This window comes from Malaclemys terrapin, chromosome 1, assembly GCF_027887155.1.
Source record: "Malaclemys terrapin pileata isolate rMalTer1 chromosome 1, rMalTer1.hap1, whole genome shotgun sequence".
NCBI classification, from domain to species: Eukaryota; Metazoa; Chordata; order Testudines; family Emydidae; genus Malaclemys; species Malaclemys terrapin.
Genome location: NC_071505.1, coordinates 102,939,261 through 102,952,711, shown reverse-complemented (window position 1 = coordinate 102,952,711; position 13,451 = coordinate 102,939,261). Strand labels below are relative to the sequence as shown.

Here is a 13,451-nt window from a genome sequence, read left to right as displayed (position 1 = left end):
CACCGCGCCACCCCCCTCCAGGTGCCGCCCCAAGCACAAGCTTGGTGGGCTGGTGCCTGGAGCCGGCCCTGGTAATAAATGGCCTAGTGAGCTTACTGCTGCGTCTCTAATAATGCAAAGAATTAGGGTTGGTCAGCCATTATATGCTAGAGATTTGCCGTTAACTCAGTTTGTGCTTTAGGAAAAAAAGGAGGATCAAAGTTCAGGAAGGGGAGGGAGGGGAAAAAAAAAAAATCACAGATGAAATATACATTTAACCCCAAAGGTTCAGGTTAAATCTTTATCTTGTTAAGTAGTGACCAGACAAAAGAATAGAAAGATAGCTGCAGTAGAGGAATTCCCACATATTGCATGTTATTGCAGCCAAGGTTGGAACCAGAATGTCTTTCTCTCAACAAAAGCTACAGTCTAATAGGATCAGGATCACAACCTCATTTCTGGGAACCACATGTTCCACCCTCCCTAAAGAAAAACTCTGTCCAGCTGAACATTGACTCAAGAATAAATACAAGATGTTTTGCCAATGGTTTGATGAAGTGCATTTAATAGAAAGGCTGTCTAGGGGTTAGATCAGGTGACTGGGTGTTAGAAGACTTTGTTTCTAGATTTGGGTAGGAAATTTTCAAAATGGCATTTCTTGCTGGAAAAACAAATTTGTTGAAACCAAAAGCTTCCTGCAAGAAAGGGTTAATTTTGCTGAATTCCCATTTTAAAAAATTGAGACATTTCAAAATTGTCAGGTCCTGTTTTCAAACAACTTCTCGTTTCAAAAATGTCAAAATCACTTGAAAAATTTAGAGTGCTCAATACAAACTGCTTTGATTGACCTGATCCAGAGTTTAGATTTTTGATTAGTGAAAAACTTGTGACTGACTTTGCCCCAGTTTGGGGAAGAGTTTGAAACCCCCCCCACCCCCGTAACAGGAAAACGGTTTCCCACCCATCTGTGACAGAAAGCAGCTAGCATGGTATAGCGGAAGCGCTGGATTGGAAATCTGTTCACAGCTTTGCCATGGACTTGCTCTCTAACCTTTGAGAACTCACTTACACCTTAAAACCATCTGAAGCTGTGGCTTAGACTCCTAGTTTGCGGAGTACTTAGCTCCTAGAACAGAAGGTGCTATGGAAGTAAACAGCTACAATTGTTCAGAACACTGCATGCATACTTTTTATATGTCTGAAATATTTATTAAACCAATGTTTTGTGGTGCACATTTAAAATCCACTGTACAGAGAAAGGAAGATGCCAGGAGCACTGTGTTAAGTGTGGTGGGGGATTTTATAACATGAACAGCTGCCTGTCAGAAACTGACCTGAGCCTGCTAGCTTATTTCACGCATAACTGAACTGGTACCACTTTTGTACCAATGACCTAAAGTTAAAGTTGAATCCCTTTATCAATACTTTGAACTAAAGTTCTCCATTTCACTTGTTTGGATGATTTTAAAAAAAGTGTCAGATTTAAGATTTTAAACTTTGACTAGCTCATGACTCATTCTCAGGAGCCTTTCCCCTCTTGAAATTAAGCACAAGACTACATCAGCACAAGACAGTTTTCTGCATTGATCACTGAATTTCACATATAAATCCCACAATGAAAGCTGGCTTTTATGTGAAGTGTTTCTCGGAAATCCAGCTGTATGAGACGACTGTCAAAGTTAAGCCTAAAATTATAGGTAGCATTTTTCTTTTTGGAAGCCTCCATGTAGTTACAGATTTTCCTCTCCCACTCCCTCCCTTCCCTTCCCTGTAAATTAATTAAGTCTCTTTAAAACAATTAATTCAAGCCGTGGTGTTTGAAAAGGCCTGCAATGGAAAATGTGCATGTGCAATGCAAAGAAAGAGTCACTGTACAAGTTCCAAGAGGCGAACGATGAGCAAAACCTCAGAAGGTTGGGTTTGAAAAAGTACTGAAATATTTGGATGATTTAACTTGAAATTAAGGAAATGTACTGCATGTTCAGCCCACCAGAACACCCACAAAAATAAATCACAAGAGTAAGTAGTCTGATGTAACTTCTCACTTTGCCACAATAGAAGATTTCGTCTCGTTTTACTTTTCCTTCTGCAATCTTCTCCCAGATGGCCTGTCCCACTTCATGCTCGTTGTAGTACACAAAGGCCCCATCAAAATGGCGGTAACCAGCATCAATGGCAATCTTCACTGATTCGGCACAGGTACCTTTGGGAGTCTAATGGAGACAAGAGAAAGGGCAACATGTTAACGACTTTGTTTGTGCTCCTCTGAGCAGCAGTGGGACGGTGCTAAATCTGAATGAGTGGGAAGCACTAGTCAACATTTCACCTCCTAGTCTACAACTCCCACAACTCTGTTCACATACTAGGCTCCTGGGAAAGAGCGAGGATGGAACTGCTGTGCTCCGAATAGAAATTAATTTCAATTTATGGAGACTTTAAGTTCCCCTTTTCACCACTGAATGGAATAGAATGCTAAGTTCTCCATGTGTACCCCTCTGCCACCCTAACTTTTCAAGAGTTGAAAAGTGACAGACAGAATTTAGTTTTTCCTTTTGCTACTACTTTTCCAAATTTGAACACATTTTGAAGAGTTAGAGCAGAAAATAGAAGAGGGGTAGAAAGTGGAAAAGCTCTTGGACATGGTTTATTTTAATGCACTCCGTGGCACAAAAAAAAAAAAAAAAAGGGGGGGGGGGGGAAGAAAATGAAAAGTGGTTTGTTTTTTTCCCCCCCCAAAAGCAAAACTAAACATTTTAGATTAAGATGACCTCATTGTGAAGTTTCCTGTCAAATCAAAGCTCTCCCATAAGAAGTCATTTGACAAGACCCCATGGGAAAGTTCTTGGTTGAAACACTGCTCTATTGAAACAGATCAGAAATTGCCTACACAGCAATGCTCACCTGTAACACAAATTGCCAGCACACCGGTGACAACTTATTGAGGCAGGGGGAAGAGGAATTCAGACATTACCTTGATCCTCCTCACTTTCACCAGCTCAACACTATTGGAGTTGCTACATTTTATACATTTTACACCGGGGGGGGGGAGAGGGGGAAAGAGGGAGGGAGAGTAGAATTGGGCCCTGTTGGATTAGCATATCGCAGGTAGGCAGTGGTTTCACAGTCTGCCTAAGAACATGTATATTACTTTCACTTTTTTTTTTTTAATAAAAAGAAAGCCGTGCTGACTTACCCTTTAAAAATAAATAAATTTTAAAAAAATAATCAGTAAATTTGGGTTTGTTTCAGAGCAACTCAGCTCTTTGCCATGTACCAGCTTGGAGTTCAAGATGCACATCAGCCAAGCGAAACAAAAAGTTCACTTAGGGGGAGAGTACAGTGTGTAAAGCAGAAGTACAACCACAGTCACCACATCTAAGATGATCACTGCAAGTAGCTTGATGCTATGGCTCCCTCTTGCCAGTGTCTTTGCTTATTGGAGGGTGGTTCAAAGAACTTACAGGAGGTATGGAAACCATATTTCAAGTTCCCAAATAGAGGACACTGCCGGGGAACCCTACTCATAGGTCCTTGTGGTGACATAGTTTAACTTCACCTTTTGGAAAGTACTGATGCTATGTCTGTACATTATTATATTTATATCCTTATCCAGAGCTCTCAACATGCCAGGGCTCACATGTATATCTAGGAAGGTACAAGAAAAAGGTAACTTCGTGATTCAGCAGGAGTATTAAAACTTCAAGTTTTTTTTAAATGTGGAGACTTAAATGTACCCTTGCTGGTTAAAAGTCTGAGGGAAACTTGAGAGGCCAAATTTATTTGTTTGGCCAGCCACCCCACCTTGGGGAAAACGGAGTGCAATTTCATTCACTTAATAGGTACACCGACAAGGAGATAAACACTTGTTCAAATTCTTTCCTTCTTTCTAGAGGGACTTTCAGGCCCTGCCAAGGCCCTTTACAAGTTGGCAGCATGGGCCATGCCAGAATGTAATGAAGATCCTATCAGCTAAGACATCAAAACTGAAGAGACCAAGTCACTGTCCTGCCACATTTTTACCTGTTTATGATAGTTAAAAAGTTTTAGGTGTATCAAGCATGGAGCAATGGCAAACTCAAACACATACTGTACTTTATGTATCAGGAGGGGTAGCCATGTTAGTCTGAATCTGTAAAAAGCGACAGAGGATCCTGTGGCACCTTTAAGACTAACAGAAGTATTGGGAGCATAAGCTTTCGTGGGTAAAAAACTCACTTCTTCAGATGCAAGTCATCTTGCACCCACGAAAGCTTATGCTCCCAATACTTCTGTCAGTCTTAAAGGTGCCACAGGACCCTCTGTTGCTTTATACTGTACTTTGTGTGGTACCTAAACCTGCAGGGACAGGATTTAAGGAAACCATAAGGTGAAGACTGTATATCTGTAGTTGTCCTTTGAAGGCATCTTATCTACTTAAGAGTTAAAGTTTCCATTTGTAGCTCAAGCGTCTCAGTCCTATCATCTTGGTATGGTTTCTGGGAAGTATTTTTTAAGTTTCCATCTCTCTTTTAGAGTTTGATTTATCAGGCTCCCCAACACTGTTAGACAAATATTGCTAATATAACAGGCATCTTTGCACTCTTTGGCCTGATGGTGGCCTTCAGCTCTACCAAGTTCACACCAGGTTGGCGCCAGTGCTTGGGGCAAGTTTCAGCACTTTGATGCATCCAGGGGCCTTGACACCTCAGGGGCCAACTTCAGAATGCCGCTTCTGGTGCCCTAGTGAATTGGAGTGATGATTAAGTTTCAGGAAATTCAATGTATTCCTGTGTCAAACCATTAGTACTTCTTCAGATTGAATCCATCCTGGCACTGTAGGTTTCAGGAAGCACTGGGAACAGTTATGGAATTTTTGGATGGAGTCAGTGATGCATCTTTGCTTGGATGACCATCTCCATTTTGATCGCCAGCCCTGGAGACCCAGTCTCCAGGGGACAGGTGAGGCCAGGAAACCGTGCCAATAGCTAAAAGAAGAGCAGAATTAGATGCTGAAAAAGGGAGAAGGGAAGTGAGGAAGTTTCCTTGAGTCAAGCAAATAGTCTGCTTTAGTAAGTTCAGTTCACAGCCTTAGAAAAACTGAAGCTTCCAGATATTATGGAATACTTATTGTTTTTGAGCTTTAATGATAGATCTGTATATCTTGATACAAATGTACTGACCTTTTCTTTCAAGGATTGATCTCAGTCTTCAGAGGACTTCCACGTTGAGATCAGGAGGGCTTTTATGGATTCAGTCTGGAGTAAGACCAACTGCACGAGGCTTATTTTAAAAATCTAGAAACACAGCACGCCTCACACCAGACCAAACCAATGTTCCAGCCAGCATGGTGTTCTAGCTAGAACAGCAGCCAGTGCTAGATGCTTCAGTTGAAGATGCAAGAAGTCCTAACATAGAGAGCTTCCTAGAGTGACAAGGTGGATGAGGTAATTTTTTATTGGACCAATTTCTGTTGGTGAGCGAGACAGTCATTTGAGCACCACACAGAGCTCTTCTTCAGGCTTGGGAAAGGTACTCCCAGTGTCACAGCTAAATGCAAAGTGGAACAGATAGCATATATTCTAAGGGGCCATTCAAGGCCTGTTAACACTCCTGCAGCCACAGGACAAAAAGGGGAGGGGTAGTGGGTTACAGATTGGATTTATAGATTATAACAGTGTCCTTATTAAAACCCTGATTAGTGGCCAGCAAAGTTATGAATTTAAGCTCCCAGGCTTAACTTTTGAAAATGTTGTGCAGGTTTCCTTTGAGGATGAGGACTGAGAGGACAGATGTAGCGTAATTGCTTTATGAAAAGTATTCACCCACAGGTGATATGGTGTTTTTGTCTTTTATCATTTTCCTGTGAGAGAGTTCGAGGGCGTAGTGATGGTCTCTCTTGTTTCAGCCACATACTTGTTGTTGAGGCATTTATGCATTGGATGAAGTAAACCACATGTTGTGATAGACACGTGTGGGACCGCTAGGTCTTGAAATGTGTATTGTGAGGGTCTAAGACAGGAGCTGGTCTGGAACAAGTTGGGAGCAGGAGCTATACAGCAATGAGTAAATGCTTTGAACCGTCACCGAACTGCTGCTGTTGCTGAGCTTAAGAGCTGGTCCATTGACTTCCCACTAACCAGGCAGCATACTACAGGCCAGCTGTGCTTGTTAGGTTGCCCATAGACTGGCTCTGCTGCCAACCCTGCTTCCAGACAGGTTGTCTTAGCTCCAGAGAAGTGAATTAGTAACCCCACTATGTTTTTTATTCTAGTACAACTGTGGAGGTGTATAGTATAGTTTATCCATGTGACTAATCCTTTTTTGGATCCTGCAATATTAAGCTTTATGGCTTTGGTACATTGTGGCCATGAGTTCCACAGGACACTTGCGTTAAGTAGTATTTATAATTTTTAATTATGTTGCCTTTCAGTTTTGTTTGGTGATGCCGCCCCCCGTTTGAGAGCTTATGCTGACTTTTTATAAGCATAACTGATAATATTTGCTCTATACTGGAGCTGGGCAAAGTATCACAAGGAAAGTTACTCTCAGAAAGTGTGGTTTTGCCAAATTTCAGATTTTCTCCACACACAGGAAAGTGTCATGTGAAAGGGTATTTTTTTTTTTTTTTTGGACTGGAAGAACTGAAGAAAAATCCGGTTTATGCGTTAAACAAAACAACCTGTCCACACCAGCGCTTAAGACGGCATAAGTGATGTTACTTGAGGTGTGGGTGGTCGCTAATTCACACTCCTGAGCGACATACTTTATGTTGATTTAGGCTATTGCTACTCTACATCTTAACTATTCTTCTAGGGACATTACTTCCATGAGAGGAGATATTGAAAAGATTAGGAATGCTTTCTTTAGAGACGAGACATGGTAGAGGTGTCTAAAACAAGACATGGTATTGAATGGAGCTGTGTTTTGTTTCACGCATAAACTGGATTTTTCTTCAGTTCTTCCAGTCCAAAAAAAAAAAAAAAACACCCCTTCACATGACACTTTCCTGTGTGGAGAAAATCTGAAATTTGGCAAAACCACACTTTCTGAAGTTTTTCAACCTAGAAGAACAGTTAAGACATAGTGTAGCAGTAGCCTAAATCAATATAAATTATGTCGCTCAGGAGTGTGAATTAGCGACACCCCCCCCCCCGAGCAACATCGCTTATGCCGACTTAAGCACTGGTGTGGACAGCGCTATGTTGGCAGGAGAGCTTCTCCCACTGACCTAGCTATTACCTCTCATGGTGGGCTGGAGTAATTAAGCCAACAGGAGAGCTCTCTCCTGTCAGTTTAGAGCAGCTGCACAGAGCTTACAGTGGTGTAGCTGCGCCGCTGTAAGATCACTAGTATAGTCATAGCCTTAGTCTCTGAACTACCATAGTTGTGGAGATACAGCAATCAGAATCTATAGTGGACAGTGGCAGATGATGAAAGCTGTATAATCTCACTCTTTGCCTCCTGAAACAGAGGTTGGCTTTTTTTGACCCCTACTATACAAAGAGTAGGCAACTCAATGAAAGCATCTCCTTCCCTACCAGAAGCTAATTTAGAACTCATTATGAGTAGTTCAGGTTATGCCTATCAGTGAAGGTAACAGATGAACTGCCAAGTAATCATGCTACCCATTAACCTAGTTTAGTTTTGGCCCTTCTATCCTCCATGCATCCCATTTTCCACATCAGTAGTAGGCCCTGTATTTAATGTAGTACAAGTCTTTATGAGATGGCAAAAGGCTAATAACTCGCCACATCCACTCCGGGTTTAGCCAATTGATCAATACTCCACCTCTTACCTCCTGATTATTGAGTTCATTGAGGGATTTTTCTCACCTAATTACCCGTTCACCCAAGCACTTACAGCTGTACAATATTTGCTGCTTTCTATTCCTCCAACAGGACAGATTTTAATGAGTTTGCACATTACTAGCACCTCAGCCACTTCATTCTGGAGTTCCTTCAGAACTCTTGGGTGTGTATCCTCCAGTCCCAGTGACTTGTCTAAAACAGCTCTTCCCTGGCCCAGAGAATGTTCAGTCTTAAACGTTTGCTTAATATTAGGCTTGAAGAACCCAACAGAAGGATATATTTGTTGCACATATGAAATTCACTAGCATTTTTCTAGCTTAAGTATTTACTGAGCCGTATTTGAGAAGCTGTTTGAATAATATTTAGTGCATAAAAGGCAAACAGCACTGGTACTCATCCAATGCATTCAAATAGCCCTTCTTACTACAGTTCTCACTTGTTACCACTTTTGCTTCCTGCTTTTATTCCACTTTATTTCCTGTAAGTCTCTTTTCCCTGTCATGTTAGCATCCCTTCCTTCTCTCTATTGTGTTCTCTCTCACTGAAGTCCTCACACAGAGTACTTCTAATGTATCCCATCTCTCTCCCCTTCTCAGCGCTAGCTTGGACATTTTAGCCACTCAGTATCCAGAGGGCTAATCTTACTAACCAGAGACAAACTGAAGATGGAGATCTGAGGGAGGGGACCACTCAGGGGCAGTGCTCAGGGAAAGTTCTGGATTCTTAGCAGAGCCCTGTCCCTTGACACCAAATGTCTCCATCTTTCATAACAGCCTCCAGTTATTGATTGTCTACAATCTGTGGTGCCACTGCAGCCCACTATGGCTGCAGGAATGGGGAGGATTCTCACCCTGTTCCCTTTCCTCCCACTGAAGAGCTTCCTAGCTGGTGATGGGGAGGTAATTCTGCAATCTACCTTTTCAGCTTTCCAGCTGATGGAGGGCAGTGGGGAAGGTTCTATTACTCTAACCACTAAGCTAGTGAAATATTTTTTTGCTGACTGTGCCTGATTGCTTTTTTGCAGGAGCACGTGCACAAGGGAAAAAGTTAGGCTATTACAGGCAGTGCTTTTGTGCTATGCCTTTACAGGGTTATATTACTTTGTGATTACTAGGTTAATAAATATGGACAAATGGCAGAAAACCAATAAGAATTAGTATCCTGCCATGTCTCTCACTTCAATAAAGTTATGTAGGTGTGTCAGTCTTGCTGTCTGTTCCCAGACTGGTAGAGACTGGGAGCTGCAGAGGCAACACTTGAAGGGAAGGAGCAGTGTGCAATGGTCTTGAGCAATCCATCTGGCCAATGGTATCCAGCCCACCTCAAACTAGAGGAAAGATTGCCATGAGGAGAGGACTGGGGTGCTGGGAAGAATAGGACCACCCTCCAGAAGCACTGGATTTTAACTACAGCATGCTGAAGAGGCAAGCTGTGGATTAAATATACCAGTTCCAATCATAATTTAAGATTTCAAGTTGCTGTTTAGGAATCTTAGGGATACTTTGAGTGTCGGGATGTACCTTGCAAAAGCCCAGAAGTTGCAAACAGATTTTCATATTTAAAATTTCTGGAATCCTCGTTATCTAATAGAGCCTACTTCCCTTTGCCTATTTTCTGAATAAAGTAGCAAGAGAACAAGTGTCCAGTAAGTTTCCAACTTTGTAGAAAAACCACTTGGTTTAAGTAATTGAGATGTTACAGGAAAAGCCAGATCTACTTTGTGGACTAAGGATGCAAACAGCACAAGGGAACATTCTTAGAATTGCTTACTCTTGCAGACAAGAAACTGGACTGTGCCTCTTTCTTGGAAAATATCAATCACCAGAATGTAACCAGCTTCTATACAGAAAAATCTGGCAGCTATACCCATGAAACGTTAGCAACTATCAACAAGGAAGCAAAATCCAGATAAAATTATCCCTACAAAAACTGACAGAGCTCAGAAATGATGGCTGAAGAGCACTGCTGGCAGCCCATGTACCGTACACTATTCACTCTGATGGGGAAGCCATCTGGGGACTTGCCACACACTGGACCAGAGTACTATTCCATCTAGTCTGGTATCCTGCTTCTGGTAGAGGTTGGTACTAGATGCTTCTGAAGAAAAGTAGGGGAAAATCCATAATGCATCTTACCTCTTGTGCCATGATATGACTAGGAGAAAACGGGGTGGATTTCTTCTCTACCGCAACAGGCCATCAATTTATACTCTGAAGCGTGAGGTTTGATTTTTCCTTGCAATAGCAACTTAGCATGCATAATTAGATTTAGCATTTCTAAAATTCCTGTTAGGTTGTTGTTCTAGGATTTAGCCAAAGCTGTGCTAAGGACTATTGTAGCTGGCATAGTCTGCCCCAGTTATTTTACCAGAGCAAATAAAAGATTGCAGAATCTGCAACTTTCCATAGAACACAAACGCTTTGAAGCATTGTGAATATATCCTCCATGAGCCAATGGGCTGCTGTCCTGTTAACCCAGCCTTGCAGAAAAGCAAAGCTGTTTGATAAACATGGCTTAGGCCCTGCTTATGCAGCTACCAAGCCACTTTTGAGCTCTTACTCTTCCTAGGCACATTTAAAGGTTGTTAGTGTTAGCAGAGAAATCCATTGGCTTTGATTCAGTAAGTTTCCTCAAACTGTACTCAGAAGTTTTGGTTTGCAGCCTTTGAGACTCAAGCAAATATTAAGGGGTTTCAAGTACATGCAAGGATAGTCCTGTGGTCAGAGAACTGACTGGAACTCAGGAGATGCAAGTTCAATGCCAAGCTCCTCTGTGTAAAAATCGTGTAACCCTTCTAGGGCTCAGTTCTCCTCCTATCCCCAATCTCTGTAAAGTGGGGATGATTCATAGATTCAAGGACTGGAAGGGACCTCGAGAGGTCAGAGTCCAGTCCCCTGCCCACATGGCAGGACCAAATACTGTCTAGACCATCCCTGATGGACATTTATCTAACCTACTCTTAAATATCTCCAGAGATGGAGATTCCACAACCTCCCTAGGCAATTTATTCCAGTGTTTAACCACCCTGACAGTTAGGAACTTTTTCCTAATGTCCAACCTAGATGTGAAGACATTCATTAATTCTCATGAAACAGTCACATTTCTTGGTGATATGAGCCATGAAAACCTCTGTCAAAACCTGCAGATTTATGAAGCCAAGTTTTGGGGAAGCCCTTTACCTTTGAAGCCTCCTAGAAAAGGTACTAGCAGGTGGCCTGCAAATTACCTATTGTCTTAATGTTTGATGTTGCTACCTATCAGGAATGGTCTTCCTGGACACCATTCCACCTTTTTGGGTGTCAGACGTGAAACAGAACTGTTCAACAGCCAGTGGTTGAAAGCACTGCAAGGCATAAAGTGCCTCATGCTTCTGGTTCGATGGCTTGCTCAAATTCTCTGTGTGTCACATCCCATGTGGGATCATTCAGTTGGCAGCTGAAATAGGGTAGGACAATTTCCTGGACAGCATGAGGACAAGGCAACCTGACAGCCCCAGAAGCTGTCTGTTAATTGGAAGAGAGACAAGGCACGTGAGGTAATCTCTTTTATTGGACTAATTTAAGCTGGTCTCTCTCACACAAACAGAAGTTGATCCAATAAAAAGATATTACCTCATCCACCTTGTGTCTCTACTATCCTGGGACCATCACAGCTACACTATGCTACATATTAATTGGAAGGGCAGCCACCCTGTGAGAAGACTCCAAGAACTCCTTTAAAAATGAAATCTTTCTATATGGCCCTCCCCAGTGTCTTCTGATGATCTCAGAAAAAGCAGGGGCACCAGCATCCCTGGTGACAGGGGAGAAGGGAAGTGGCTTGCGAGTCAGTTCACTCTTCAGCCCCTAATCAAGTTATAGGTAAGATTTCTGGGACTGTTATGAGGGTACAGGTGGAGTTTGCAGTTGTATCAGAGCCTCAACACCAAGCTAGCTGAGAGGTTGAACCAGCAAAAGCTTGGTTCAGTGAAGCCTGAAAAACAGCCAAGTTTCTTGTAGTATCGTCTGGAGTTTTAGTAGGCCTGGCCTCATGAACAAGTGAAAGACTGAGGCCAAAATTAAGCATGGTCCCCTATGAGCAGAGCTGCTACCTGTTTTTGCAGGAGGCCTATGCCATTCTAAAGAGAAACTAAGTCATGGGACACATTATGGTGGTCACTTGAAGTGTGGTTCTAGCCTCAAGAAACTAGAGACACACCCCTCCCTAACTTCCAGACCCACAAGTAATCAAGGGACCAGTTAGAGCCCTAGAACGGTTTTTAGGCTTCCAGTTGAACTAGGTCAACCTCACTTCTGCAGTGTTGCCAATGCACAGGTTGATGACATTCAGTTCATGACAGCTCCTGTAGTCATGCAATTGCAGGAATCTGAGTTTTTGTTTAAGCAAGAGTTTCTAGGCTGCCTGGCTGGGAGAAGAGCATGACACTGTGAGCCTTGCAGGCTCAAAATCTAGAAGGCAACTAAAAAGAACCCAATGCATGTATTGCCAAGGGTTTGCAAATCATGAGTCTTAAAGCCTCAGCACCAGTATTAATGATTCTGCAGGACAAGTTCTGCCCTTGGCTTGCACTTGTGCAACTTGGGGCAGAATCAAGCTATGCCACTTAGCAAATAGCTTTTGGATGATCCAGGACCCACAGTAGCACAGGTAGGATTAGAAAACAGTTAACTCTCACGCTAGTCATTACAGTAAACGGCTGTGACAGCAGTGTGAACAGCTCTCCTATTTATTTGGTCACTCCTCAAGTGGTTCTGGCTGAAGAGTGGGAAATCCCCTCTGATATCTGAAGTTTTACTATTTTTTCAAAATTTCTGCTGCTCTTGGTTAATATACCCTTGAATCGATACTGTGTAATCAAGTGGACTGAAGTTGTCAGCCATTCACCCAGCTACAGCTAACATACAGAAGTTGCTATGTGTCAGTGCCAGTGGGAATTAACCAACAATCAGATTCAGAAAGGGGTGCAGTCTCAAGGCCTAAAACTCACTGTCTCCCCAGCATTGTCTTGTGCTCTGGGAGTTTCACGCTGGACTACTCTTGCATATGAACAGGTCTGCATGTGTCAAAGTGTTCTGAAGCCAAGTGAACAGTGCCAGTTTGACTATTATGGACAGCTTCTCAGCTGGTGCAGCTTGGCATAGCTCCATTGGCACCAGTTGACGATCAAGCTATTAATATTTTCACTAAATTGAGTTTTACACTTTGCAACATAGGACTATGCCATTGTGTACTAGAGTGTTCTGAAGAGGTGTCCATTACAGCTAAGGTATTAAAAAAGAGTGCTGGAGTTTAGGGACCATTTCCTCAAAGTCTACACTGTTTAGAACAGACTTTGAGACTTGAAATACAATTAGGCCTGTAGAGAATCCATGCTATTCATATCCCTTTCCTGGCACCAGGCTAAAAAACAAGTTCAGATTTTGAGTGATACAACAATGGGCATCATTTTATGGGAATATAGATTTCCAGGGTAAGGGTGGGTGTGGTAATTCCTAGAAGTACTTCATATCCTGACTCTAATCTTTCAATGGCCTTCAGTTACACAAGTGTAAACCAGAATGGCCTTTTACCAACAGAAGCTGAGCCAATGAAAGCTATTACATCACTCACCTAATCTCTCGAATATCCTGGAGCTGACACTGCTACAACACCGCATATAAGGACGCTCCTGTTTAATTGGAGATT

At 42.4% G+C, this 13,451-nt stretch overlaps 1 protein-coding gene across 1 annotated transcript in view; it reads right to left on the bottom strand.

The window, feature by feature from the left end:
• AKR1D1 (aldo-keto reductase family 1 member D1) overlaps positions 1–13,451 on the bottom strand; it is a 50,339-nt gene that overhangs the window by 26,649 nt on the left and 10,239 nt on the right. Inside the window, exon 2 of the mRNA XM_054033688.1 lies at positions 2,025–2,192. Coding sequence (XP_053889663.1) covers positions 2,025–2,192 — 168 coding nt within the window. The remainder of the gene's footprint in view (positions 1–2,024; positions 2,193–13,451) is intronic.